The sequence below is a fragment of the Chelonoidis abingdonii genome, chromosome 10, assembly GCF_003597395.2.
Source record: "Chelonoidis abingdonii isolate Lonesome George chromosome 10, CheloAbing_2.0, whole genome shotgun sequence".
Lineage (NCBI taxonomy): Eukaryota > Metazoa > Chordata > Testudines > Testudinidae > Chelonoidis > Chelonoidis abingdonii.
The window spans coordinates 44,237,687-44,264,287 of record NC_133778.1 but is presented as its reverse complement, the minus strand read 5'-3'; the positions used below and the strand labels follow the sequence as shown (position 1 = coordinate 44,264,287).

General features: G+C 40.8%; 1 protein-coding gene across 2 annotated transcripts in view; it reads right to left on the bottom strand.

Annotated features, from left to right (window-relative positions):
- The window catches only part of TTC21B (tetratricopeptide repeat domain 21B), an 87,657-nt gene extending 69,026 nt beyond the window's left edge, over positions 1-18,631 (bottom strand). Inside the window, exons 1-7 of one of the 2 annotated variants that reach the window (XM_032770920.2) lie at positions 18,557-18,631; positions 17,877-18,288; positions 14,156-14,266; positions 10,832-10,998; positions 7,638-7,760; positions 3,206-3,363; positions 890-974 (exon numbers count right to left, since the gene is read on the bottom strand). In XM_032770920.2, coding sequence (XP_032626811.1) covers positions 890-974; positions 3,206-3,363; positions 7,638-7,760; positions 10,832-10,998; positions 14,156-14,195 — 573 coding nt within the window. In that variant the 5' untranslated portion in view covers positions 14,196-14,266; positions 17,877-18,288; positions 18,557-18,631. The remainder of the gene's footprint in view (positions 1-889; positions 975-3,205; positions 3,364-7,637; positions 7,761-10,831; positions 10,999-14,155; positions 14,267-17,876; positions 18,289-18,556) is intronic. The other variant, XM_032770919.2, reaches the window with a different exon arrangement.
- Positions 18,632-26,601: the final 7,970 nt, after the last annotated feature.

Genomic DNA, 26,601 nt, shown 5'->3' with positions numbered 1-26,601 from the left:
TAGATCACTCTTGCAAAATTCTACTTCCACAGGATATCTTTCTCCTTTTAGAAATTGTAGTCAAAAAATAAAATCCCCTTTTCATTATTGTCCAAGGAAGTTATGTATATATAAAACAAAAAAAGGCAAAGGGAAAAGCAGCTAACCCCACCAACTACTGCAGGACTAATCTCAGAAACCCCAGTTCTGGGAGTCTGGCTTAGCAAATGAGGCAGGTGGGCTTTTCCCAATCAGAAGGGAAATCATGTGCTCTTTTATAAAATTATACATCATAGCATATTAAAATGCACCATTAAGTCCGCACCATTTAATTTCTTTAAAATGTGCTAGTAGTCGTACGCAATTATTTATTTTAAATTGTGCTAGTAGCATGAAAATATTTTTCTCTAAAAAATGAGAAATATATGAAATATATGAACACTTCCCATTTATGTCATTAAACCTTTTTGTATTTAATATAGACTTACTAGCATCTTTGTATCAATTTAATTTATTCAGATTTGTGCTGTGTGAAAGCATATTTTCTTCTAAAAATCTGAAAAGGCATAACGCATATAAAGTATTTAATTCTTACAAGAATTAAATAGAATTTTTAGAAGTTTCTTCAAAGGAGCTGAACAGTGCTATAAATACACACGTATCCAAACGAAGGGACCCCGGAAAGGAAGAAAAAGGTAGCAGGGACTTTTGGTGCCACACAACTTATTAAAAAAAAAAATACATGATGATGAAAGGTATAGAATTACTAGCAAGATCTCATCACTTTTCATTTTCCATTAATAAAATGCTTAAACTGCTCAAAATACTGTACTCTGTACAATAACCTCAATCACTGAATGCTTTAATGATTCAAATAGATGCTTTAAAAAAGTGCTATACAAAGACTCACCTCAGGTATATTACCTTCCCTACACAAAAAATGTAGAGCCTCCATCCTTATGGCTTCCAAGTTAAGAGTATCTTTCTGCAACAGCCTAAGGAAAATCAAGATTCAGTTTGCTTTATGATCTGCTATTTCCTATAAGGGAGACATGTTAACTCCAATTTCACCAAAATTTCTATTGTGTAAAGACCAGCTTTTAAACAATTTAGCAGAAAAAAGACTTTTTTTTTTAATTCCAACAGAAACAGCTCATTTGATATTAAAACATTCTTTAAAAGCTGTAGAGTCCTGTGTCACCTTATAGACTAACAGACATTTTGGAGCATGAGCTTTCATGGGTGACTACCCATCTGACGATGTGAGTATTCACCCATGAAAGCTCATGCTCTAAAATGTCTGTTAGTCTATAAGGTGCCACAGGACTCTTTGCTGCTTTTACAGATCCAGACTAACACGGCTACTTCTCTGATACTTAACACATTCTTCTGGAGTTTTAAGAATCAAATCTAAAGGGGAACTGGACTTAACTTTAATTGTTCAGGTTTACAAATGCAACAAGTTAAAGTGCACACGATGTGAAGTGAGACCATTAACACTGGAACTATGTTATAAACAAATATATTAATATACATTTTTATCTCAATACTGTCCCTTTCATTTGCTGACTTAAGAAGAATTTTAGGATAAGAATATTTTCATACTCAGATGACAACTTTAGTTTAGAATTCTGTTAGAACCATAAATGAGAGGGGTTTAAAAAAAAAAGCAGATATTTAATGATTTTCAAATAGTTTTTACTATACAAACTACAGGTAATAGACACTTCATTATCTGAATTTCCCCTTTATCTGGAATAGGGCCATATCATCCAGTTTCTGATAATACATCATCATAGCCAGGAGCCAGTATATTATTAATGCCACAGGAAAAAGTTTCCCACTTGCCGATCTTATAAAGTGTTCTAAAGTTTTATTGGCTGAGATCTGAACAAACTGTCTTTGCATGCTATTTAAGTAGGGCTTATCAACACTAGTGCTTTGCAGACTTAGAAGCTCAGAGGACTGAACTAAAGGTCTTTTCCTTTGGGGGCTCCTGGGAGGGGCAGTATCTACTGTAAAAATAAATAAATAAATAAAAACATTGAGTCGCTGTGGATCTCCCAGCGGCAATGAACTTCAAATTATCCTACAAAACAAGAATACCTATACTTTTGGCCAAAACTTTTAAAACCAGGAGCCTAAAGTTAAGCTTCTAACTCCACAATGGGAATAGCTGGGTGAAAAATCAGGAAGGTGCCTACATATGGATTTAGGAAGCTATAGGGTCCTGAGAATCTGTTTTGTAATCTTGGCATTAGTACTCATTATAGATTAGCGACTGAAATGAATTGGGGTTCCTAAGCCAAGCCAGTTTTGAGATGTAATGTTACAAAAAAAGCCATTAGAAAACATCTCAAAAATGAAAATTATGAAACTTCTCCCCCTATCTTGTCAGAACCACCTCACAACTCTCCCCCACTAAAACTTTTTTTTAGGCAAGAAAGCACCAATGACACAGTGAAGTTGTAAAAGAGGCGTTTTAGCTTTTTCGTTTGTTTGTTTTAAATTTAGAGGGGGATCACAATCATAACTGGGATTACAAATTTAAATATGGAGTTGTGATCACATTTCCATAATGAAAGTTTACGGACTTCAAACCTACCACAAAAAGGTGAAGATGCTTAAGTTAATATAGCATTCTGGTATTTCCCATATAACAAGATGTGGGACTTTTAAATTTACAGAAATTTTCTAAAGTTTGGACAGCATGCACACACCATAAGTGTGTAACATGATATGGGTTAATTTACTTAATCTTATCTCACATTATTTCACTGGTAGCAGACAGGCACAAATGTTTTAAAATATTTAAACACAAGAGTACAAGTACATAAAAGGTTGTTACAAGGAGGAGGGAGGAAAAAATTCTTCTTAACCTCTGAGGACAGGATAAGAAGCAATGGGCTTAAATTGCAGCAAGGGAGGTTTAGGTTGGACATCAGGAAAAACTTCCTGTCAGGGTGGTTAAGCACTGGAATAAACTGCCTAGGGAGGTTGTGGAATCTCCATCACTGGAGATTTTTAAAAGCAGGTTTGACAAACACCTGTCAGGGATGGTCTAGATAATACCAGGAGACTGGACTACACGACCTCGAGGTCCCTTCCTGTCCTATCATTATTACATCATCAATAATCCCTATAAGAGCAAACCCAACAAGTGCATTTCCCAATATTCTTAACAACTGAAACAAAGATACACCACAGACATATATGTATACTGAACCTTTGTGCTGTTTCAACTGCTTGCTCCCAGTCTTGCAAGGCTAGTTGTAGTTTCATTTTCTTTATGAAAGCAGGAAGGAAGTCTGGGAAATTTGCTATTATCTGGTTCACAGTTTCTAAAGCTCCTGAATAATTTTGGCGCACCTCAAAATACTGTGCCTAGTGAGAGGAAAAAAGAGGTCCTATCAACTCTTGCAAAAGTGTCAAGATTCACAAGTATTTTCATACAGACACTGGTAAAAAAAATTAAGAGGGAAATTCTTCCCTTTACTAATATTTTCACTCTAGTCTTAAGCATAACAGAAGGTGTAAACAGAAAGACAAGTCAAAAGCTGCAGCTTTTGTAAGTACCTTTATAAAGATATAACTGCAGCGCTGCAGTAAAGTTACTGATCAGGATACACAGGAGAATGAAGACAGACACATAGATGGATTTAAAGGATAGATACAACTTTATTAACTTTCATATTAAGAGGTGGAAGATACAAATTCCTACTCCAAAGCACTATGATGCATTCACTGGGTCTGATGCAATATTAAATGTTCTCTTACCATATGACCAAGGATTGGTTCCTTAGTCAGCTGCCCTGCTAGCAACAGAAATGGCTGTGGAATGCCTAGAAACGCTTAAAGACAAAGAGTACGTGGGAGTTCACCTGAAGACAATCAGCTCTTGTGTGTCACGGCTCTTGTAAGGATTCGTGTTTTCAAAGCAGTCTGAAGATAAGTACTACACAAACATAGTTTTATATTTTTTAATTAGAGTAAGAGTGGTATCTATCTTATTATCTTGATTTTTTTTCCTCTTTCTATTGGAGACTCATCTGCAGAAAGCCTGGCTTTCCAGCTACTGCTTTAAGTTATGACCCAACATGAACTATACTGGTGACTGAAGTCAGAATATGGTAAGTCTCAACCTCCTCCCTGCATGCATACCTTTAACATATATGCACATTATTGTACAGTTTTATGACATTTAATGTTCTTTTTATTTATTTGTAGATCATTAAGCAATCTTGTTTCAAATTCTCTACCACAAGTTCTTTTGCAAAAAGAAAACAATCTTCTAAAGTAATAGATTCTTGATAATGGCCAGATGACTATTTGTACATTGTCAGAGGGGGAAAAAAAAAGGTGGCCAAGACAAAAATTATACTACCAGTTACCTAAACAAAACGAACGACTAAAGGACAATGCAGATTGTAATTTCTTGTATTAAAGCAACATGAATATTGTTTTTATATATGTGACCATGCATTTCATAATGGTTGGGGGATACTGTATAGCCCTCAATTATCTGTGAAAAGATACATCTGGCTCTCATATTTTAGTATTTTTATTTTCATGTATTGATGATGTAATATCTGTTTAGATCAACTGACATCTTACCATTTCACATAAATGTAAGATCTGTATTAATAGAAGTATTATTTGATTGTTTGTGTGTGTTAAGGATGTTTATATGCATCAAATTTTAAGTTATTTCACAAACATTTTTAGATTTTTTTCCCCCTTTGGTTACTTGGTTCCGTTTAGAGCACATGAAAGTCAAGGATTAAAAGCTGAAGTTAGACATACAGCGGTATGGTCAGGTGTTGTGCAAACTTGCCAATGCACAATAATCTTGGACCACTTTTCAGCAAAGATTTCAAGGGGCACTGTCAACTTAAGGGTTTTAGAAACTGACTATTTTAAAAAGAAATCTAGTTTTTGATAGAGCACTCTCTTAATAGTATATTCTGAATATTTTTTAAAATTCCTTCATTAAAAAAGTTGGATTTTTTTCTGCTTTTACAAGGGCTTTTTCAACAAGGCAGAAATTAATGGACAACACGCTGTTAGACTGTTGTGCCCAATTGCCGCCCCATTGAAGCCAAATTGGTGAGAAGAGAAGACTGAAACTGATTGTATACAAAGTGCTGTCATATACAGAAAGCAGACTAACTGAAAAACAGCCTATTTATGGGATTTTCCTACCAACAGTTCAGTTATAGTAACCTTCGAATTACTTGCAACTATAATTGGTACAAAAATTTTTAGACAGAAACAAGTTGCATCTTTTTAATTGTGCTGAACTTTGCCAAGTTGCAAGATGATTGTGTGATGTGGACAAATATCTACTTCAACTAGAATGTACTCCTGGGAGAATTGTGTGCCGCTATGTACATGTTCATGTTCCCTGCAGATTCCTTTGCTTTCCCACAGAAAAATGACTTCTGCCCCCCAACCCAGACACACCCCCATACACAGAACCCTCCCACAGAGCCCCATTCCCCCCACACCTAGAACCCTCCCAACAACCCCCTGTGCATCCAGATCCCACTTGCACCCAGACTCCCTCATTGCGCTACCTGCACCCAGATGGTTCTGTGTGAAACATTCTCACCCCATGTCTGGATCCCCCCCACACTAAACCCCTCCACGCTTGGATCCTGCTGGGCTGAGTCTGCCGCCTCAAATTTGGATTGGGGTCTAGGGCTGGGCACGTGTGTGAGACTCCCCCTCTTCCTCGCTATCTTGGTGCGTCTGGTGAAGAGGGGTAGGGCCCCTGGGGGTTTCTGGGGCAGGCCTGACCCTTGCATCGAGTCTGGGTAAGATGCAGCCTCACCACGGAGGTCCGAGAACCATGGGTTAGGGTGGGAGGGAGAGCACACAGGTTGCAGGGTGATCTCCCTCCTCCGTGCAGCCAGTGCCCTGTTCTGCCTACTACCATGCTAGAGCCTGCACATCTATTTACTGACAAATAAAATTTGCAGAATTTTAAAACGTGCACAGATTTTTTTGGTGCAGAATTCCCTAAGGAGTGCAGAATGATACAAAATTTGCTTTTACTTTTTTAAGTGATTTCCTCAAAGTGCAAAAGTTAGTTCACTAAATAAATGCAATAGCCTAAGACACCTTTTGTGTGCTTGTATTAAAATACATGGTCACAGTGATCATATTTAGACCACAGCGTACATTTTAGGATGGTGCCTAGTGGGCAGAAAAGCATATTATCCAATAGCAAGTTTTAATTTGGGAATAAGAAGGTTATATTCTAAACACGCTCAAGTACTTAAAATACACATAAATGTGCATAAGTGGATACTCATTCACTAACTGAAGTTTAGACTTCAGTGTAGTTAAACTAAAGTTTGTAGGCTTCAGATAGACAGTTCACCACAGAAAAAATAAAAAGGAAATCAAAAGGACAAGAACTATAATACAGGGATGTTAAGATTATGAAACAAATCCACATATAGAAATCCATAATTAAGAATCCAATACCTTACAGTAGTTGAAGCAATAACTCATCATGACCCAATTGTGCCCCCTTGTGCCCATCTATAGCCAGAGCAGATATTTCTATGAATCTCTGATACCCTTAAAATAACTGTACGTAGTTTAGTTGAAGTGTTTGTCCTGTGGGGGCCTCTGGCAAAGCTCAATTTCAGAGCCCTTACCTGGGACTGGGAAGGTGGAGGCAGTGGGAGGACCAGGACAAGCCCAGGGATGCAGGGGGTGAGTTCCCCAAAGCCTGTCCCTTTCCCCTACTGTGCCCACCTCCTGCTCCCAGTTGGGATCTTCACTGTCTAGGCACCCCCAATATCCAGCTTTGGCTAGTCCTGGGCTCCTGGCAGCTCCGGCCCTTACGCTCCCTGGCTGTCAAGTGGCCCCTTTTCCCTACCCGCCACCTCCCCTCTGGCTGCAGAGCATTCTCCAAGCTGGTCAAGGGACTCACAGTTGGGTAAACAAGAACATTACAGGACTGGACAGGAGAGCCCAAGTACCAAAGCTGCCAGGGGGCAGAGCTGGAGCAAGCTAGCAAAGCTGTACAATTCTGTTCCTTGGCTACAATCCTGCTACCAAAGCTGTACAAAGCTGCTCCAGGATGGAGCAGCTGACGCTAGGTGGGCAAATGTCTTGGGGCCCCTTATGACTGCATGGTTTGCAGGTGCCTAATAATGCTAATGATGTAGCTTTGTTGGATGACATTTCTAGGTAGGGTTGTAGTTTGATAAATCTATATTAAGTAGGCCATCTACGGTTAAGAGCTACAGAAATGTTAGCCACCCATTACAAGAAACACTTAACATGAAGTTTATTTTCATATCTTGTTTTAACTATGTTTAACATGCCCTATAGAAAATTGTTCTTTATTACATAATCTTAGAAAAGCATCCAAGGTATTTTTGTTATAACATAAAACAGCTGACACATTATCACCCCAGATCATGGAATGTCACAGACTAGTTATTTGCACAAAAGACCAAAGCAGCAACTTCTGATTTCTATTCCCAATTACTCCCTCTGTGATCTTGGGCAAATCACTTGGCGGCTCTTTCTAGTATCCTTGTAATAGTTTCCAACTTCACTGAGGTGCTATGGATAAAATGTTCAGAAAATATTTTGAAATGCACCGTGGAAGTGTTAAAATAACAAAATGAACTCACCTTACCCAGCAGGGCAAAAGGGTCATTCCCATCCTGCATTCCTTCATCAAAGTATTTCACAGCTTTTTTAATATAAGCTTCTTTTCCACAGGTGAGATCAAGCCAAGCTTTCAAAATCAATCCCTTAAAGCAAAATTCAGTTTGAGTTCATGGTTTAAGGTAATAAGTGAAGTAAATTTTAACATATTTCATACGAACAAACAGGGATAAACAAACAGTCTATAACATCTCTCAGTCCATTTGAATGCTCTAGTGGATTTATAACAGAAAGGCAATGGCTAGAGCAGGTAACAACTGGGACTCAAGAAATGTAAATTCTATTTCCTCCCACTGCTAATGGTTTTCTATGTAATCTTGTATCCTTGTCTCAACTTCCCAATCTGAAAAAATGGGTATAGCCCTATTTGTCCACCATTATAAAGCACTCTGAGATCTTCTGAGGAAAGATACAAGTTCAGATATGGAGAGACAGCAGCTTCTCAGTAGTTATGATGGCAACCAACTTCCATTACACATCACAGTCTACACAACCCAAACACTTAGGGCATGGCTACACTTGCAGATGTAGAGCACTGTGTTAAACCAGCCCTCAGAGACTGCAGCAGGGAAAGCGCTGCAGTGTGTTCACTGGCATGGTCACATTTGCAGTGGTACTGGGAGCTATGCATTATGGGCAGCTATCCCACAGAGCACATTCTGGCCCTGTGACTTGTGAGAAGGGGGAGGAGGGGACAGGGCATTCTGGATCCTGTCCCAACGCCCTGTGATGCATCGCTTCACATCCCAGCAATCCCTGTGTTTCCGTCCAGTTTTGGTGCCATATTTTCCATGTTTTTTGTACTGTGCACTCTGTCTTCCCTTTCATCTGCGGGAATGGATCCCGAACACCTGAGGAATATGCTGATACATCTCGCCAGCACATCACAAATTGCAGTCAAGTTACTCCTTAAGCTACAAACTGACAGCGAGCAGTCCGATGACGTCGACTCACATAACTCAGATGACATGAGATTGCTTGTGGCATTACCAGACATGTTCACCACCCTGGAACACTTTTGGGCTCAGGAAACAAGCACACCGTCATCCAAGTCTGGGATGACGAGCAGTGATTGCAGAACTTTTGGATGAGAAAAGCCACTTTCATGGGACTGTGTGCTGAGCTCGCCCCCACCCTGCAGTGCAAGGATACGAGACTGAGAGCTCCCCTGCCAGTGGAGAAGTAGGTGGCTATTGCAAACCAGAAGCTGGCAACTCCAGACAGCTACCAATCGGTCACTAACCAGTTTGGAGTGGGAAAGTCAACTATTGGAATCATGTTGATGCAGGTTTGCAGGGTCATTAATCGCATCCTGCTCAGAAGAACTGTGACTCTGGGTAACGTGTATGACATTGTGGCTGGCTTTGCACAAATGGGTTTCCCTAAGTGCAGAGGTGTGATAGATGGGACACATATTCCAATTCTGGCACCAGTCAACCTAGCCTTGAGTACATAAATTGGAAGGGGTATTTCTCTATGGTTCTCCGGGCACTTGTGGATCACCATGAGTGTTTCATTGACATTAATGCAGGCTGGTCCGGAAAGGTGCATGAAGCACGTATTTTTTGGAACAAAGGCCTGTTCAGGAAGCTGCAAGCTAGGACTTTCTTCCCAGACCAGAAGATCACCGTAGGGGAAGTTGAAATGCCTAGTGTGATCCTTGGAGACCCCACTTATCCTTTAATGTCATGGCTCATGAAACCCTACACAGGGAGCCTTGACAGCTGCAAGGAGCGGTTCAGCAACAGGCTGAGCCAGTGCAGAATGACAGTGGAGTGTGCTTTTGGCCATTTAAAGGGCCGCTGGCGCTGTCTGTATGGGAAGTTGGACCTGGCCAATGATAACATCCCCACGGTTATATCTGCGTGCCATACCCTCCATAACATTTGTGAAGTGAAGGGTGAAATATTCACTCAAGCATGGACCTCGGAAGTTTGACACCTGGAGGCTAAATTTGAACAGCCTGAGAGCAGGGCTATTAGAGGGGCCCTGCACAGGGCTGCAAGGATTAGAGATGCTTTGAGGGAGCAATTTGAGGCTGAAAGCCACCAGTAATGTTTGGTGCCCTGCACAGGAGTGAAGTAAAGTGGTTCCAGTGTTAGCAGGAATCTGTGTTTGCTACATATGATGCCCTGACTTGCAATGCCTGTTGCTTTCCTGAGCTACGGTATCTTTTACTTAATGCAATAATAAAGAATGTTTTCAAAGCCAAAACATTCATTTATTGAAAATAAAATTCATCTATTGAAAAGAAACACAACTGCTTGGGAAACAGAAAGGGCATGACACACCTGTGCTGTTTGGGACGAGGGATGGGGGCGGGGTGGGGAACAGGGCAAATCACAGATTTGCGTATATCCTGTTATCATACTCAGCCTTCCTGTCTGGAGTGCCATGCAATGAGTGCTGCACTTCAGGGTGGCTAAAATGCATGGGGATGGGGGCTGAGTGCAATGGGTAAGGGTCATAGTTTGCAGGGCTGGGTGGTGAAGCTACAGGTGTTGGAGGCAGCTGGGGCAATATGAACTCGGATGTTGTAGAAAGTGGATTGGCAGTGACATGAGGGCACAAGGGAAAAAGTTTTGGGACAAGGGCTGTTTGGGAAGGGGTCGGGGGGGTGGGACGACATGACATGGAAGTGCTCTGCCTGTACTGCTACAAGCGCCTGTATCAAGTCCGCTTGGCGATCCATGATGCTTAGCAGCCGCTCCATGCTTTGGTGCCGGCAATCTGCATTCTGCTGGCGGACCCTCCATTCATGTTCTCAGTTTGAATAAATATTTCTGGAAAGTCCCAACATTAATGGAAGGCAGGTAGCATTTTCCAGTAAACATTTAAACCAAGAACCAGAAGCCTCAACTATACACAGCCATTTAGATTTATTTTTCCTGAAGATAAATGTATTTACTTAATTAAATATTTCTGTTGGCCACAGCAGACCTTGCTTTTCAGTCACTGGATCAAAGAGATTTGACAGCTTACTATTCACAAATTGTGAGTAGTACCAGTCACAAAAAAATGCGTTTGCAGCATTAACTGAAATATTATAGTATACACCAGTTACATTAAAGGATGACTCAATGTAGAGGAGGGCTAGGACATCTAGTTTTATAAACAGATAGCTATACTTATATTTCATATATAAAAGACTAGTTACCTCTTTATTACCATTAGAAACTTTGATCATTCTGTCAACATATTCACGGGCTTTGTCCTGACGACCAAGATGCCATAAAAACAACCCTGCAAAGTACAAGGCCTGCTGTCCTGCAGTCTTACGTTGTTCCTTCAATTTAGCATCCAGTTCCAAAATAGCGTCTCGATCTGAAAATAGCCAGTAACAACGGGAATTCTTTTTTTAAATTTTGATCATATTGTACAATGACCTTGGTAAGATAAGAGCAGATATCGCATAAATGTGGCATCCCAGGGCACACTGCCAAACACTCTGGTATTCACCCACTAGCTGGAGCTCTAAACATGTTTTCCAAAGGTAGATACAAAAGACTAGGCTCAAGGTGCAGCATTAGCAAGGCATTAGGGGCAATGCTCCGGTGAGAAGTTTTCTGCAAACTTACTTGCTGAGATTTCTGCAAAGGTAATGGAACCCCCAAACAAGAGCCAACGTACATCTTTTATTATCACTATTTATCTAGTAACTGAGCGGTAATTTTAAAGTAATACCCATCTCTAGCTGCTGGACAAGAGAAGAAGCTTTTTGTCCCTTCTTCCCTACCCAGAATTTCACAGCTGCTATAAAGGCTGGGTAGGGGAGTGGAGAGTTCTCCACCATACTATTTCTCTGCAGAACTTCTTGGCCGCTGTTAGGAAGCATCTCTCTACTACTGTTGCCTTTCTCCGATCTAATTTTTGGGTCCTTCACATAAAAAAAATATCAGTGCTTTCCTCCACTACTATTCCAGGTTTTCCCAAGCAACAGCATAAAACTGATAGGACACCTAACAACTACACCCCTCAGGATAACTACTGCCCAAATAGCAACACTGAAGTTTCACTCCTCTGCCATTTGGCAAGGCTTACAGCACTGAGCTATGTGGCCAACTCAAGACGACAACACTACACCAGTTTACATACAAATTTGTATAAAATGATGACTCACTAGGGAAAGCTGTCTAAAGAATAACATCTCACCCACAGGACAAGGAGTTGAGGACCCAGTCAATCTGTACTGGCCTTGGCCACTGACACATTGGCTCACACATGGCCCCTGCTCCCTACTGCGCACACAGACGTCCTTGCATTTCTAATACCCTGCACCAGATGAAAAAAGGGGTCTTTGAGTTTCCACCTATGGCAGATGACAAACGCCAATTCAAACAGGATGAAACATGGCCAATTCCTCAAAGCCTATGAGAGGCTGCATTACAGGCAAACAGAACTTTCCTATTACCCTCCATTGAGGCTGACAAATCCTACCCCAAGGAGCTATACAGGGTAGCAAATCACTTCAGGTACGTCTACACAGCAAGCAGGATCCCACAGTAGTGAGCCTCAAAGCCCAGGTCTACACACTTAGGCTTGTGGGGTTCACATTATGATGTTAAACATAGCTGAGTAGACACTTGGGGTCAGCAGTCCTTTACCCGATAATAACACACCACTAGATTAAGATGGTATAGAGCTTGGATGAGATCAGCTACTGGATAAAGAACAGCTAGCTGAAGCTGACAAAAACAGGTGACAGAGGAAAGCATTCTGAACAATTTGCAGCCATACTGTGGTTTCCTTTAGCTGACGGTTTACACCCACCATTGGTCAAATCAGTCCATAGGCTAGGAATACTCTTGGATTCCTCATTGATGTTTTAGCTCACATCACAATTACTGCGAGTAATATTTTCTACTATCTCCAACAGGTTAGGAGATTTCACTCTATCCTGATCAACAAAGACATAGCCTCAGTTATTCATGCCTTTGTCGTCATCTCTTGCCTGGACTATAGCAAGGCAACACACAAAATAGCTGTGCATGAAACCTTCAGAACTCAGGAAAATCCAACTATTACAGAATACTGTAGCACATCTCCTAAGCAACAAAGGCTACCATGAGCACACTACATCTTTCCTCTGCTCTCTAGATCACAAATATGGAAGTTCACACAATACTATTTTTAAATTTACTTTTCAGAATGAAATGGCCCTTCAAAGTTGACCATGAATACAAAGCACCTGCCCTTACCAAAATTGGCTTTTCAAAATTGCCTGTACCTGGAAGACTCTGTAACTATTATAACTCATGGAGATAAAGGGAGGGAACTCTTCCAATCAGGATTGGGAGTTCTGAACCCATTCCAGTTCCCTAGTTAGAAGTTACACTGCAAAAATCTATGTTTTTCTCTTTTTAATTTACAAAGAGTACAAAAAAATTTTTTTAATAATATTTATGTGGTAATACTTTAATGATTGTTGTTATCTATTCTGTATAATATGATCAATGCTTAAGCTATTAGTGGAAAGACAATAATTAAAACATTTGTGCGAGGTTGGGATAGTCTTTGCAAAACTTCAATATTCTAAACAACTTTACACTGGAAACAATAGAAGTGAGTCAACATTATGTATGCACCTTGTGGTATATATTAAATACTGTATTCCAGCACCCTGGAGTTTGCTTTGGTGAGTAACACGAGGGAAGATATCGTTTGATCATTGCTAAATTGAAAGTCAGCAACTATATGCTTCAGCAATGCATGAAAGACACTATATCCTCTTGGAAAATAAAAAGCCTAACAGGATTGTTTTCATGTAGCATAAACTCCAGAAATAAGTTTTTTTTATAAGATGGGAGAACTTGGATAGGAGTATGTAGTAGTATGGAATTTTCAGTCCCATCACTTCAATGGCACTCTATCCTTCATACTTTATGTACACAAATACTCATTGGTCAGGTCATCTTAATTCACAGTCCAATGGATAGGGCAAGGACAAGGAACTCTTCCCAAATGTTTTTAAATGGAACTGAAGATGGCAGTAGAAACTATAAGGTAAGTGAGGCTACACAGGGAAATAAGAAATGCATATCCTCTGAAAAGGAAAAATATTTTTGGACTGTCCTTTTGGATGCAGAAGAATTAGAGGCTGGCAACGGTAAAGAAGATCCGGAGATCAATAAAAGACAAAGGCTTGAGGCAGCCAGGAGAGTGGAGGCCTTAATCAGATGGCCATTGCTTAAGAGGAAGAGAGATTTTTAAAATGTCAAGAAACACAGCTGGGCAACTTTTCAATATTTTGTCTGCAAATACACCCTTATGTGTTATATAGTGGATATTTCTGTATATAGTTTTGTCAAACTTCATCTAGTTATAGCATTAAATTTACAGTTATGTGTAGGGCTAAAGCATGCATTTTGGTTTAATTGAGATTCAACTATATTTTGCAGGTTAGATTGCCAGCAGTTTTATAAAGTGCAAATATTATAAGACTATGTAAAACAGAAAAAAACAGTATTTTCAATTAAGATACCTGGATTAGAGCTCTTTTTATGGGCATAGATCAGTGCCATTATTGTACAAAGGGACACCTCCTGTTTGTTTTTAATTGACTCAAGTTCCCGGATAGCCTCCTGAACATGACCTAGAGAATACAAGAAGAGATAAAGGGATACAGTTATTTAAAATAAAAACAAAAAACATGCTTCTCTGAAAGTGTTTTACCTGCCACAGTTATGATTAACATTTCATATATTAAAACTGTCCAGTATATTCACTATTAGGGTTATCAAGTGATTAAAAAATATTAATCGCACTGTTAAACAATAGAAAACAATTTAAATATTTTTGAATGTTTACTACATTTTCAGATATATTGATTTCAATTACAACATGGAATACAAAGTGAACAGTGTTCAGGATAGAAAAAAATCAATTATTTTTTCAAAATTAAAAGATTTTTTTGATAAAATGCTTTTAAGGAAGAAACCTAGCTAAAGACAGTTTTAATTAAAATACATTATAGCTCAAAGATATCTCATCATTGAATATGGATTACAAATTCTAATTCTATAGTATGAGACAATATATTCATGTAATGTCTGAGAAAAGTTTTATAAATGAGTTCCAATAGTTCATGGATTAGGGACCCCGTTTTATGAGGTTTCAGGGGCTTCTGTATAGATTATTTAGGTTAATCTTTCCATCTACTCAATGGGACTCAGTGCTTAGTCTAGAAGATACCAGAGATGCTTAGTTTTGCAGTTCTCAAAGTGTGGATTTGTGTCTCCAGAGATAACATGCTTGTTAACAGCAAAAATGTTTTTAAATAAAATAAAATATAGAGGTGAAAAATAGTTAAATAAAACAATGTAAATGTCTGTCTGGTGATGTTCTCCTCCTAATACAGCCTGGCAAGAAAATCCTCCAAATATTAATGATTAACCTGTTGAATTGGAGAGAAATTTATGAAGTCTTTGGGAGGTGAACTGCTTCAATTACCTTAGGTAAACAAAACAACAAACAATAATTCATTTTCTGATACAGCTGTAAAACTAACCTGAAAAGTTTTCAAATCACTTTAAAAATGTCGTGTGTACCTTATAAAAATGAAACCTACATCGATCTCTGAGTTGTGAAGAACATGTACACCTCTACCACAATATAACACAACCCAATATAACACGAATTCGGATATAATGCAGTAAAGCAGCGCTCCACGGCGGGGACAGGCGCATTCCAGCAGATCAAATCAAGTTCGATATAACGCGGTTTCACCTACAATGCAGTAAGATTTGTTGGCTCCCGAGGACAGCGTTATATCTAGGTAGAGGTGTACTGAGGTTATAACAACCAACAAGAATGCACTTTTATGTAGAAATCCATGATTAAGTTGAGTCTTCCTGACTAGTGATTTAAATCAAATCCACCCTGACAGTGCTCACTTTATATTTATTTTTATTACAAATATTTGCATTGTAAAAAAACAAAAGAAACAGTATTTTTCAATTCACTTAAAACAAGTACTGTAGCGCAATCTCTGTCATGAAAGTTGAACTTACCAATGTATAATTATGTATTAAAAAACCTTATGTTAAAAGATAAAACAATGTAAGACTTTTAAGGCCTACAAATCCATTCAGTCCTACCTCTTTTTCAGCCAATCGCTCAGACAAACAAGTACGTTTACATTTGCAGAATGCTGCCCGCTTCTTGTTTACAATGTCATCTGAAAGCAAGAACAGGTGTTTGCACGGCACTGTTGTAGCCAATGTTGCAAAATATTTACATGCCAGATGCACTAAAGGTTCATATGTCCTTTCAGTGTTCCTCTGAGCAACTGGCTGAACAAGAAATAGGACTGAGTGGACTTGTCCGCTCTAAAGTTCTACTTTGTTTTGGTTTTGAGTGCAGTTATGTAACCAAAAAACTAAATTTCCAGTTGCACTTTCAGGATAAATAGACTGTGCTACAGTACTTGTATGAGGTGAATTTAAGAATTTCTTTTGTCATTTTTACCATGTGAATATTTGTAATAAAAATAAAGGGAGCACTGTCCACTTTGTATTCTGTGCTGTAATTGAAATCGATATATTTGAAAATATAGAAAGACATCTAAAAATATTTAATACATTTCAATTGGTAGACTACTGTTTAAAAGCACAATACATTTTTTAATCATGATTAATTTATCTGAGTTAATCCCATGAGTTAACTGTGATTAATCAACAGCCCTATTGTTGATATAATTACCTGAAAAGTAATTGAAGAAATTGTTTTTCAATTTGTTTATTCTGTGTACAGCTAACCTCTCTATTCACAATCATTTTCACTTGTTTGTGTAAGGGCTTGTCTACACTTAAAATGCTGCAGCGTTACAGTAGCTAGGTTGACAGGACAATTCTCTATACTGTCTACACTGGAGGTTAGGGTGATTTAGCTGCATCACTCAGGGTTGTGGATTTTTCACACCCTCAACTGATGTAGTTATACTGACCTAATATCCTAGTGTACTCCAGGCATACATCTGCCACACAGTAACAGGAAAAAGAAAAGCATATTAATACTGAGAGAACCTGGAGATGGTATTGTTTTATTTCTACTAGTCATCAAAGGTGAAAGCCACCCTCTATTTCAGGGAAAGGCAAACTATGGCCCATGGGCTGGATCTGGCCAGTCAGGGCTTTCAATCCAGCCCATAAGATTGCCAGTCCCATGGTGCAGCAGGGCTAAGACAAGTTCCCTGCCTTCCCTGGCCCTGCACCGCTCCTAGAGGTAGCCAGCACCACATCCCTGCACCCCGGGGGGGAGGGGAGATGGGGACAGGACACAGTGGGAGGCACAAGGCTCCTTGTGCTGCCCTTGCCTGCAGGCACTGCCCCCTCCAAGCTCCCACTGGCCAGGAACGGGGAACTGCTGCCAATGGGAGCTTTGGGGGTGGCACCCACGGGCAAGGGCAGCGCATGGCAGAGCAGCCCATCCCACCCCACCCCCAGGCGCCACTGCCAGACATGCTGGCCACTTCCAGGAGTGGCATGGGGTCAGGGCAGGCAATGAGCCTGCCTCAGCCCTGCTGCCACCCTGGAGCTGCTCGAGATAATCAGTGCCAGGTTGGAGCCCGTATCCCAACCCCCTCCTGCACCCTGACCCCTGCCCTGAGCCCCCTCTCACACTATGCACCCCCTCCTGCACCCCAACCCCCTGCCACCCTCTCCTGCACCCAAACCGCTTGCCCAGAGCCCCTTCCTACACACCGCACCCCATTCCCACACTCCCTCCTGCACCCCAACCTCCTGCCCCAGCCCTACATTCATGGTCCTGCATACAATTTCCCCACCCAGATGTGGCCCTCTGTCCAAAAATTTGGCACACTCTTGCTTTATTCATTTTATATTGTGCTTTTTACTGCACTTCGGGCACTGGTTCCCCTTCCCCAACATTTTCTATGTCTGCAACAGGAGGAGGAACACGCTTTAAAAAAACAAAACAGGAAATTGTTATTGCAAAAAGACAGACTGGCATGAGTTCAGGACAGGTGGAGTGCTTCCAACTGTTTTTTTTTTTTTTTTTTGCTAATCCATTTTCCAAAACCTACTTACAAGTAGGTCTAGTAATAGTAAGTCTAAACAAAGGCCCATAACACAGAACTCAAAGTATATAACAATTATTCCAGTTGATCACAATTTGGACTGACTAGCTAAACAAAGAAAACAGGCTCCAACAAGAAAGCTTTAAAACAAGTTACTGCTATGTACCTGTTTCATCTCCCACCTTTGTTGATCTTATCTATTTAGCTCATGCACTCTTGGGAGCAATGACTGTCTGTTACATTCGCAGCACACGGGAACCCTGATTTCAACCGGGGCCTAAAATTCAAGTCATTAATAATAGCACTAAAAAGAATTTAAAATATTGTTGTAAAACCGTAGGAACTGGTGGCGGGTCTCAGGGGAAGGGTTAGTGAAGTGGCCTAGATTTGAAGCTGATGGTTTCCCATTCAACTTTTAACAAAGCTCCAACTACAAGCAGTCAGCCACCTTCCAGCATCATGCCATAGGCGCGGTAGAACAGGAACACGGGGTCGTTGCCAAACTTCTGGAGCGCCTGGTTAGCAGCCACCTGGACGTGACGGAAGTACCCTTCCTGGCAGTAGTAGCTGACCAGCGCCTGAAAGGGAAGCGTTACTGTGACACACAAGGGACTGGTCCGGCGCGCGACCACCGCCTTCAGCGACTGCGCGCGGCCCACCCGCCCCGCCTACACCAAACACCGCAGCCACTGCCGCCTCTGCGCTCCCCGGCGGCGCACAGTCGAGCCCCAGCGCCCCCACCCCAGGAAGGCCCGGCCCGGGCAGTGGGAGCAGGGCCGCTGGCCGCGGAGGGAGAGACGCGGCCGAGATTCTGGGGGACGCGGCACCAAGGCCACCATTACTGACCCGCTGCGCTACGGGCTCCATAGCCACCAGCCGCAACCCGCAGCTACCACAGCGGTAACCTGAGCGACGCGGAACAGCGTTTGGGGCATGGGGCGGGAGCACATTGCCATTGGCTGTTTCGCCACGAGAAGGGGCGGAGCCATGGGGAAAAAGCAGCCTCCATTAGATAGTTGTAGGGGGCGGACTCAGGAACCTGACGTGTGCTGATTGGACAGTTGCGCTGGGGACGAGGGGCGGAGCTGGAGACAGGCGGGTATCTGTGTCGGGGGAGGGGGACGAACCGGAGCGCGGCTGGCGGGGTCTGTGAGAGTCGCGGAAGTGGAGGGGGACGCTGGGCAGGCAGGGCAAGCCCCAGGCAGGGCCCAGGTGGGCAGGTGGAACTCGGCCTGCCGACATGAGGGGACAAGTGCACAACACTGAGCCCCGCGGTCCTGGGGAACAAGGGGTACGAGCCAGACGTGTTGATTTGTCCTATTAGGTGTTCAGAGCTGGGGGGCGTAGGGCCGATAGCGGGTCCTTGTTTGTCAGTGAGCGGGAGGGCGGAAGTTGATTTCCATACAAGGTATTAGGAATGATCAGAGAGTTTCTTAAGCAGGAAAGAGTCATTTATACCAAGTAGTGCTAAAATATCAGCCCCTAGGTGGTTTTGCTTCAGAGGATTGTCTATCTAATGAGAAGCGTAGCCTTAGGTTAACCATTTGAAGTAATACCGGTGAATTAGGAAGTTCTTTCTGGAATAAAGACTTTTGAAAAAGGACTTTCAGCAAAACAAAAATGTGCACTACCACTTGTCTGCAGCTGGTAACCGTTGCTTTTTCCATTCCACTATCAGATAAATCCATGGACTTCTGAGTCAATTTAGAGAACGTGAAATTTTTAGAGACCAACAAACTCAAACTGTTTCTAATATTCCTTTTTAGGCGGTATGTCTCCAGTGGAATTTATTACACCTGTACTTCATATTCTGCACTAGCTTTGACTCAAGTAGTCAGTTTGGCTCAGCTGGGATCAGCTCTGGTGCCCCCACAGTTATGCAATTAAGAAGCAGACATTTTTAGTGAAAGGTCCTTCTCTCTTAAACTTTCTCTATCTCATGGGTCTGACAAATCCTGAACTTAATGACCTTCAGTTCACACTGCAGTGACTGTCTATTTACACAGGTTTTTATCTGAGGAGGTGCTCAGACCAAGGCTTTGGGGATTTGTGTTAGGTTTTCTGAGGTTTTGTTAGTTGGCACTGCCAGTTTATCTACTAGTTAATTTAAGTGGTTTTGCATAAATATACTTAGAGGTTATGACCGGTAAATCTTCCAAAGCTGGCAGAAGTGAACTGCCCCTCTGGCTGATTTGGTTTGATTTTGGTTCATAGGAGGGGCATGTCACATATCCAGAATTGTTGCCAGTCTCCTTTGTAAACTGAAATATGCTCAGATCTCCTGCCCTAAATATTGTGAGACTAACAGTATGAAAGTCCCAGAATGAAGTTAGGATTGAACAAGTGCTGGATTGGAGACTGCTCCCTTGCACTGTGATTTGGTGGGGGAGCTCATAAAGTTCCTCAGTGCTGTATTACAAGGCACTGAGTGTAATAATGTTCATTGTCTAAAACCCAGAGATCAGGACTTCCTAACTGACTTGATATGACTAGCAAGCAGGTCACAAGAGGTTAATCACTGGGTCATACCCCGATGGAATAAAAAGCAGCAAAAGCCCCTGGTCACTAGAAGTCAGCCTCCCACCCAATCCAGAGAAAGCTCAACACTTCCTGCTCAGCTTTCCACTCAGTTGGGAGGCTCCTTCACCAAGCAAGTATGTTAGCCCCACAAGCAGCACCTAGCATCTCCAAAAACTACACAAAGAAGCCACACACTCCGGGATAAATCCCACCTGCATTCACAAGCCCAAACACACAAAATCAGACAATGGTTTCTTTTTTCTTTTCTTTTTTTTGCTGCAGTTCACTAAGCTTACAACTCTTTGGTTTCTTCCTGCATCTCACCCAGTCCAAGAGGAGAGGATTGTAGGATGGGCGAGTAAATGGCAAGAGACAACAGGTGGTTTTTTGATGGCAAATGGAAAATGTTTGAAAACGACTTAAGTAAATGATAATTTTTTTGTTGGGTCAGAATTTCATGGCCACAAATAGGAATTATTATTCCAGGGGGTTGCGTATTCAAGTTGCATGGCTGGCTACAATCTGGATCATCTCTACTACTGGGGTGAGAAATCTATTTTGATGGTCTGACCCCAGAGGTTGTTAATATTGGAATATAGTGTAGAAATGTTTAATAGTGACATTTATTAACCATTGAAACAATCTACTGTTTCTCCACTGAATTTTTAAATCAAGATTGGATGCAAACATATATTTCTTGAATGGGTCACCCTTAGCTCTGAAGTTTATTATAATTGGCATTATGGAGGGATGATTGCTGGATGTTCATGTCATATCCAACTTCTCTTCTTCAGCAGTTAAGGTTTGACCCTGATACCAAGTATTGAAAATATTTGCAAGAAAATGAGCTGGAGATAGTGCTTGTCCCATTTGTTTTTTTAATGCTTGTAATTTTAACTCTGTTCTCTTTTTTAAGATTTCACTCAGTTCCTTCCAAATTCCAACAGCATCAGCAATAAAACAGCTATTTTCCTGCATTTTGTTCAAGGCTACAGAAATAGACTTCAGGGTACTCAGCATGTGTTCAACATTTCTCTTAAGCCCAACGTTGAGAACTTTAGCTGTGACAGGGGCATCTATTTTTTCACAATTTTGTTCACAAACTGTCATCAGATTGGGCCAGTTCTTGATATAGTGCTCAAAACAGTCCACTACTGAGTTCGATCGCACGTCTTGTGCGAGAGTTAGCTTCAGAGCAGCTGCTGCAAAGTTGTTGATATAAAAGTATTTTGCAATTTCAACAACATTAACCTTTATTTCTGGAATACTGAAGTCTTTGTCTATGAGGTGCATCAAATGAGCACTGCAACCATAAGTTATTAGCTTGGGACTCTCTTCACTCTCTTCTACATTTCTTTTCATCTTGGATATATTTGCAGCATTGCCTGTGACCAAGCTGCGTACTAGACATTTGAATTTTTTTCCCACAGTTTCTTATAGCTTTTACTGCTACTTCTTGTATGTATTCTACTGTGTGTGCATTTCCCGATGTATCAATTGTTTCTGTAAGTGTGTGTGTAAGTGTCACACAAGCACATACAACATGATCATTGTGGATATTGCTCCATCCATCTAGACTCAGGTTAACAATTTCACCTTCTAGACCTTTTGTACACTGCTCAATTTCTCTTTCAGACACTTTATCCAGCAAATTGCCTGCAACATCTGCTCTGTTGGGTGGACTGTATCCAGGTCTTAATGACTGAACCATGTTAATGAAGAGTGGGTTCTTAGTCATATGGAAAGGAGAGTTTGTTGCACAAACAAACTGAGCAATTTTTTCATCAATTACCTCTTTCTGTAGTCTAGTGGTTCTTATCACAAACTTATCTATGGTTGTTTCTGGATAATGGAGGTTTTTTTTTTTCTTTTTGCTACAGGTGATATACTGTGGCTATGTGACATACATGATGTGACTGAAACACTATCATTGGCAGGTACCTGTGAAACTATAGAAAATTGATGATGATCTTGAAGGTGGATAGTCTTCAGAATCCTGTATGTTGAGGATGGATTCACCTAAACAAAATAAGTCAATGCCGATATTTAATTATTATTACCATACCGCTCATTTAGTATTGCTCTTTGTATTCACTGATACTCAGTACTACTTTTAAAGGTGAAATTGTAAAAGGAAGATCCACCTATTTTAGCTCTTTATTTTTTATTCCAACTGCATCTAAAATGATAGTACCATAGAGTAACAAGTATGTTCTTTGCTCAAACATGAGAATTCAAGAATAGTCCAGAAGGAAGACAGGCAGTCCTTAAAAAAGAAATATGAAATAAAAAAAAGTTTACCAACCTGAAGATCCTGCATGTTCAGATATGTTCCTTTCATCATCTTCAAAGCAGCTTTCTCCCGAGAAGGAACATTTCTCATGATATTGTTTCATTCGGGCAATCAGTCCTTGCATTACTCTGTTTCATTGTTTGCATTCATGCCTGTCTTACCCACAGGTAGGGGAACTTCATTAAAATATTCCCAAGCTGGGTCTCTTTTATTGCCTGCTGCCATTATAGGTTTTCCCTTCTAGGGAGAGAATGGTATGGTAGATCTCAAATCAATGAAGGCTACACTCAGAAAGACATCAAGACTTCTGGAATATGCTGCTCGAACAGTTTCACTTTTGTTTCTATGGCCTCTCCCTCCCTTCTCACATTTATCTCAGACTTTTTCTCCTTGTCTAGATCTATTCTGCCCCCAACAATCATTGAACTTTTTGAAACTTTGCACTTTTAGAGAGAGGTGAGGGACTGACTTTGTGTACACAAGTTTGCAGAGGGACGGTAGGGTGAGGTCTCTTATTTCTCACCTCTATACATTATTTATTTAAAAACATTTTTGCTGTTAATAAGTATGTTACATCTGGAGACACAAATGCACAGTTTGAGAACTGCAAAACTAAGCATCTCTGATGGTATCTTCTAGACTGAGCACTGAGTCCCATTTGGTAGATAGAAAGATTAACCTAAATAATCTGTTCAGAAGCCTGTGGAATCCCATAAGATTGGTCCCTAATCCATGACCTGTTGGAACTCAGTTACAAAACTTTTCTCAAACATTACATTAATATATTGTCTCATACTATAGAATTAATAATCCCTATTCCATGATGAGACATCTTTGAGCTATAATGTATCTTAATTAAAACTTAGGTTTTTTCCTCAGAAAGCATTTTAACAAAAAAATCCGATTTAAATCAAATCTGATTTAAAAAAAAATCATTGATTTTTATCCACCATGGATAGCAGGAATTATTAGGTGACATTCTATAGCCTGTGTAATGCAGGAAGTCAAACTAGATCATAACAGTCCCATCTGAACTTAAAATCTATGAATTATAAAGATATTTTTGAATTCTTATGCTGTGGCACTGTGGCATCTCCAAAATCACAAGCAACAGATTTGTTCTGGATGGTGAACAACCTGGCTAATTGAGACAGTCTTCATTTTGTTGATGATTATGTTTTGAGGAAATTTCTGATTCACAAATTAATAGATTGTAAGGCCATAAGGGACCATTGTGATCATCTAGTCTGACCTCCTGTATACCACAGGCCATAGAACTTCCCGAAAAACATCCAATCTTGATTTCAAAAACTGTCAGTGATGGAGAATCCACCAAGACCCTTAGTACATTGTTTAATGGTTAATTATCCTCATTGTCAAAAATGTGCACCTTATTATTCAGTCTCACTTTGCCCAAGTTCAACTTCCAGCCATTGGGTTGTGTTATACCTTAAAATATGATAAAATTAATCAGATTAGAAATGAGCTGTGTTCTGTCTCTGGAGGCAGGGCACTATGTGGAATGAATAAATTCTAGGTCATCTCTGCTTTAGTTCCAGGTGGTGTCACTTACAAAGGTTCTGGCTGTTTTAGAAGAAAAACTTCTTGTCACAATCTGTGCATTGTATCCTTGTCATTCCCACTGGATGAAGGCTAGAAAGAAAGTACGAGGTCCTTTACTGGTGGATAGTGTCAATACCTACTTTAGGGATGGCTAGCTCTCAGTTGCTTTTACTGTAGTTTAAAGGAAGCATGTCCTTGGCTTCTGCTCCTAAATGCGCTCTTGATGTTGATAGTCTAAGCAACTATCAATCAGTAGTTAATTTTCCACTTTTTGGTCAGGATTATGGAACATGTTATGATGAAACAACTCAGAGTTTCCAGCTTTCTTGACCCTTATCAATAGAAATTCTGACATTATCAGATCTATCAGCTGTCTTCAATACTGTGTCTCATGAAAGGTGGCTGACACATCCATAGTCCATGGAAATAGCAGATTGGGCTACACTTTAGGGGCATCACTCTTGAGATATCCCAGAGGTTATTGTTGGACAATCACACTTCTGCCCCAAGGGTTGTCATGCGGAGTGCCATAAGAAACTTCTTTGCCACCATATTATTAAATGCAATTGCTCCCTTCTTGTTCAGGCTGGTAGTGAAATACACTCAGACAGGTCTATACCTGGTACATGGTAGTGGTACAGTGGGCTTGCTGATGCATTTGTGAGATCAGTGTTGGCTTGATCTGTTCTCCATCAACATGCACAGGATAGGGATGTGGCGGCACAAGGGAGGCTGCTCTCCCACCCATGCAGATACCCACAGAGGTGAGAGAATGTTTTGGCAATATGTAAGTAACTCCATTGATTTCTGGAGCTACTCAGCTTGAGTAAGGGTGCCAGGAACAGGCCCTTTGAAAGGAAAAAAAAATAGCTGCAAAGTTATAAAAGAGGAGTAGTATTATACAAAAATAATGTTGTCATTATAATCTTAATCAAGTTCCTGTTCACATTGGATCCGTTTTCTCCCACCAAATATTATATCCCTTTTGTATTTATGGTGTCAAGTATCAGAGGGGTAGCCGTGTTAGTCTGAATCCGTAAAAGCAGCAGAGAATCCTGTGGCACCTTATAGACTAACAGACGTTTTGGATCATGACTTTCGGTGAATACCCACTTCGTCAGATGAATGTAGGAATTTCCAGGCAAGTATATATAGCTAGCAAGCAAGCTAGAGATAACGAGTTAGTTCAATAGGGAGGATAGGCCCTTCTAGCAATTGAGGGTGTTGAAAACCAAGGAGGAAAACTGGTTCTGTAGTTGGCAAGCCTTCACAGTCTTTGTTCAAACCCTGAGCTGATGGTGTCAAATTTGCATAGAATTGAGCTCAGCAGTTTCTCTTTGAAGTCTGGTCTTGAAGTTTTTTTTGCTGCAAGCATGGCCACCTTGGTCTGCTATATGTGGCCAGGAGTTGAATGCTCTCTTACAGGTTTGTATATTGCCATTCCTAATATTCTGGATTGTGTCCATTTATCCTTTCCAGTAGGACATGTCCAGTTTTGCCGTATGTACATAGCGAGGGGCACTGCTGGGCATATGATGGCGTATATTACATTGGTGGACTGCAGGCTAATGACACCGGTGATGGTGTGGTCGATTCTGGTTGTCCTATATTCGGTGTCGCCGGTGTAAGATAATGTGGGCAGAGTTGCATCCGGAGTTTGTTGCATGGATGGATCTAAGCTAAGCTATTATGTGCAGTGTGCAGTGCTGGTGAGAATACGTTTCAGTTGGCAGGCGTCTGTGGGCAAGGATGGCCTTGCACACCCAAGGCTGTAAAGTGGGATCATTGTCCAGTATGGGTTGTAAGAGCCCTGATGATCGTTGAGGCCTTTTAGCTGGGGGGCTCGATGTGATGGCCAGTGAGTGCCACCTGCAGCAAAAAAACTCAACCAGACTTCAAGAGAGAACATGCTGACTACTCATTCATTCGCCAATTGACACCATGTCAGGGTGAACTAAACTGTGAATGGCTTGCCAACTACGAACCAGTTTCTCCTCCCTTGTTTTCACACCCTCAACTGCTAAAAGGCCTATCCTCCCTCGTTCATCTCGCTTCTCTAGCATAATATATACCGCCCCTGGAAATTTCCACTACATTCATCTGACGAAGTGGGTATTCACCCACGAAAGCTCATGATCCAAAACGTCTGTTAGTCTATAAGGTGCCACAGGATTTTCTGCTGCTTTTGTATTTATGTTACTCTATTTTATTTACAAGATCCTGTGAACATTATCAGTGGCAGTACTACTTAATGGGCACAGTCCAGTGACAGCAATAGATTTCTGACTGATAGTAAGCACTATACCTGGTTGTAATGGTATGCAGGATCAGATCCTTATGCACTATAGCATAATAACTTTGATCTTATATTAATTTTAGTTAATAAAAACAGACAAAGAAATACAATAAAAATCTAATCTTTATTATTTTGGCGCATTAATAATGTTGTTTAGCATCAGTTAGGGTAATAGCATCTTCCTGCATGCAGTTCACTAATACAGTATAAGTCAATAGT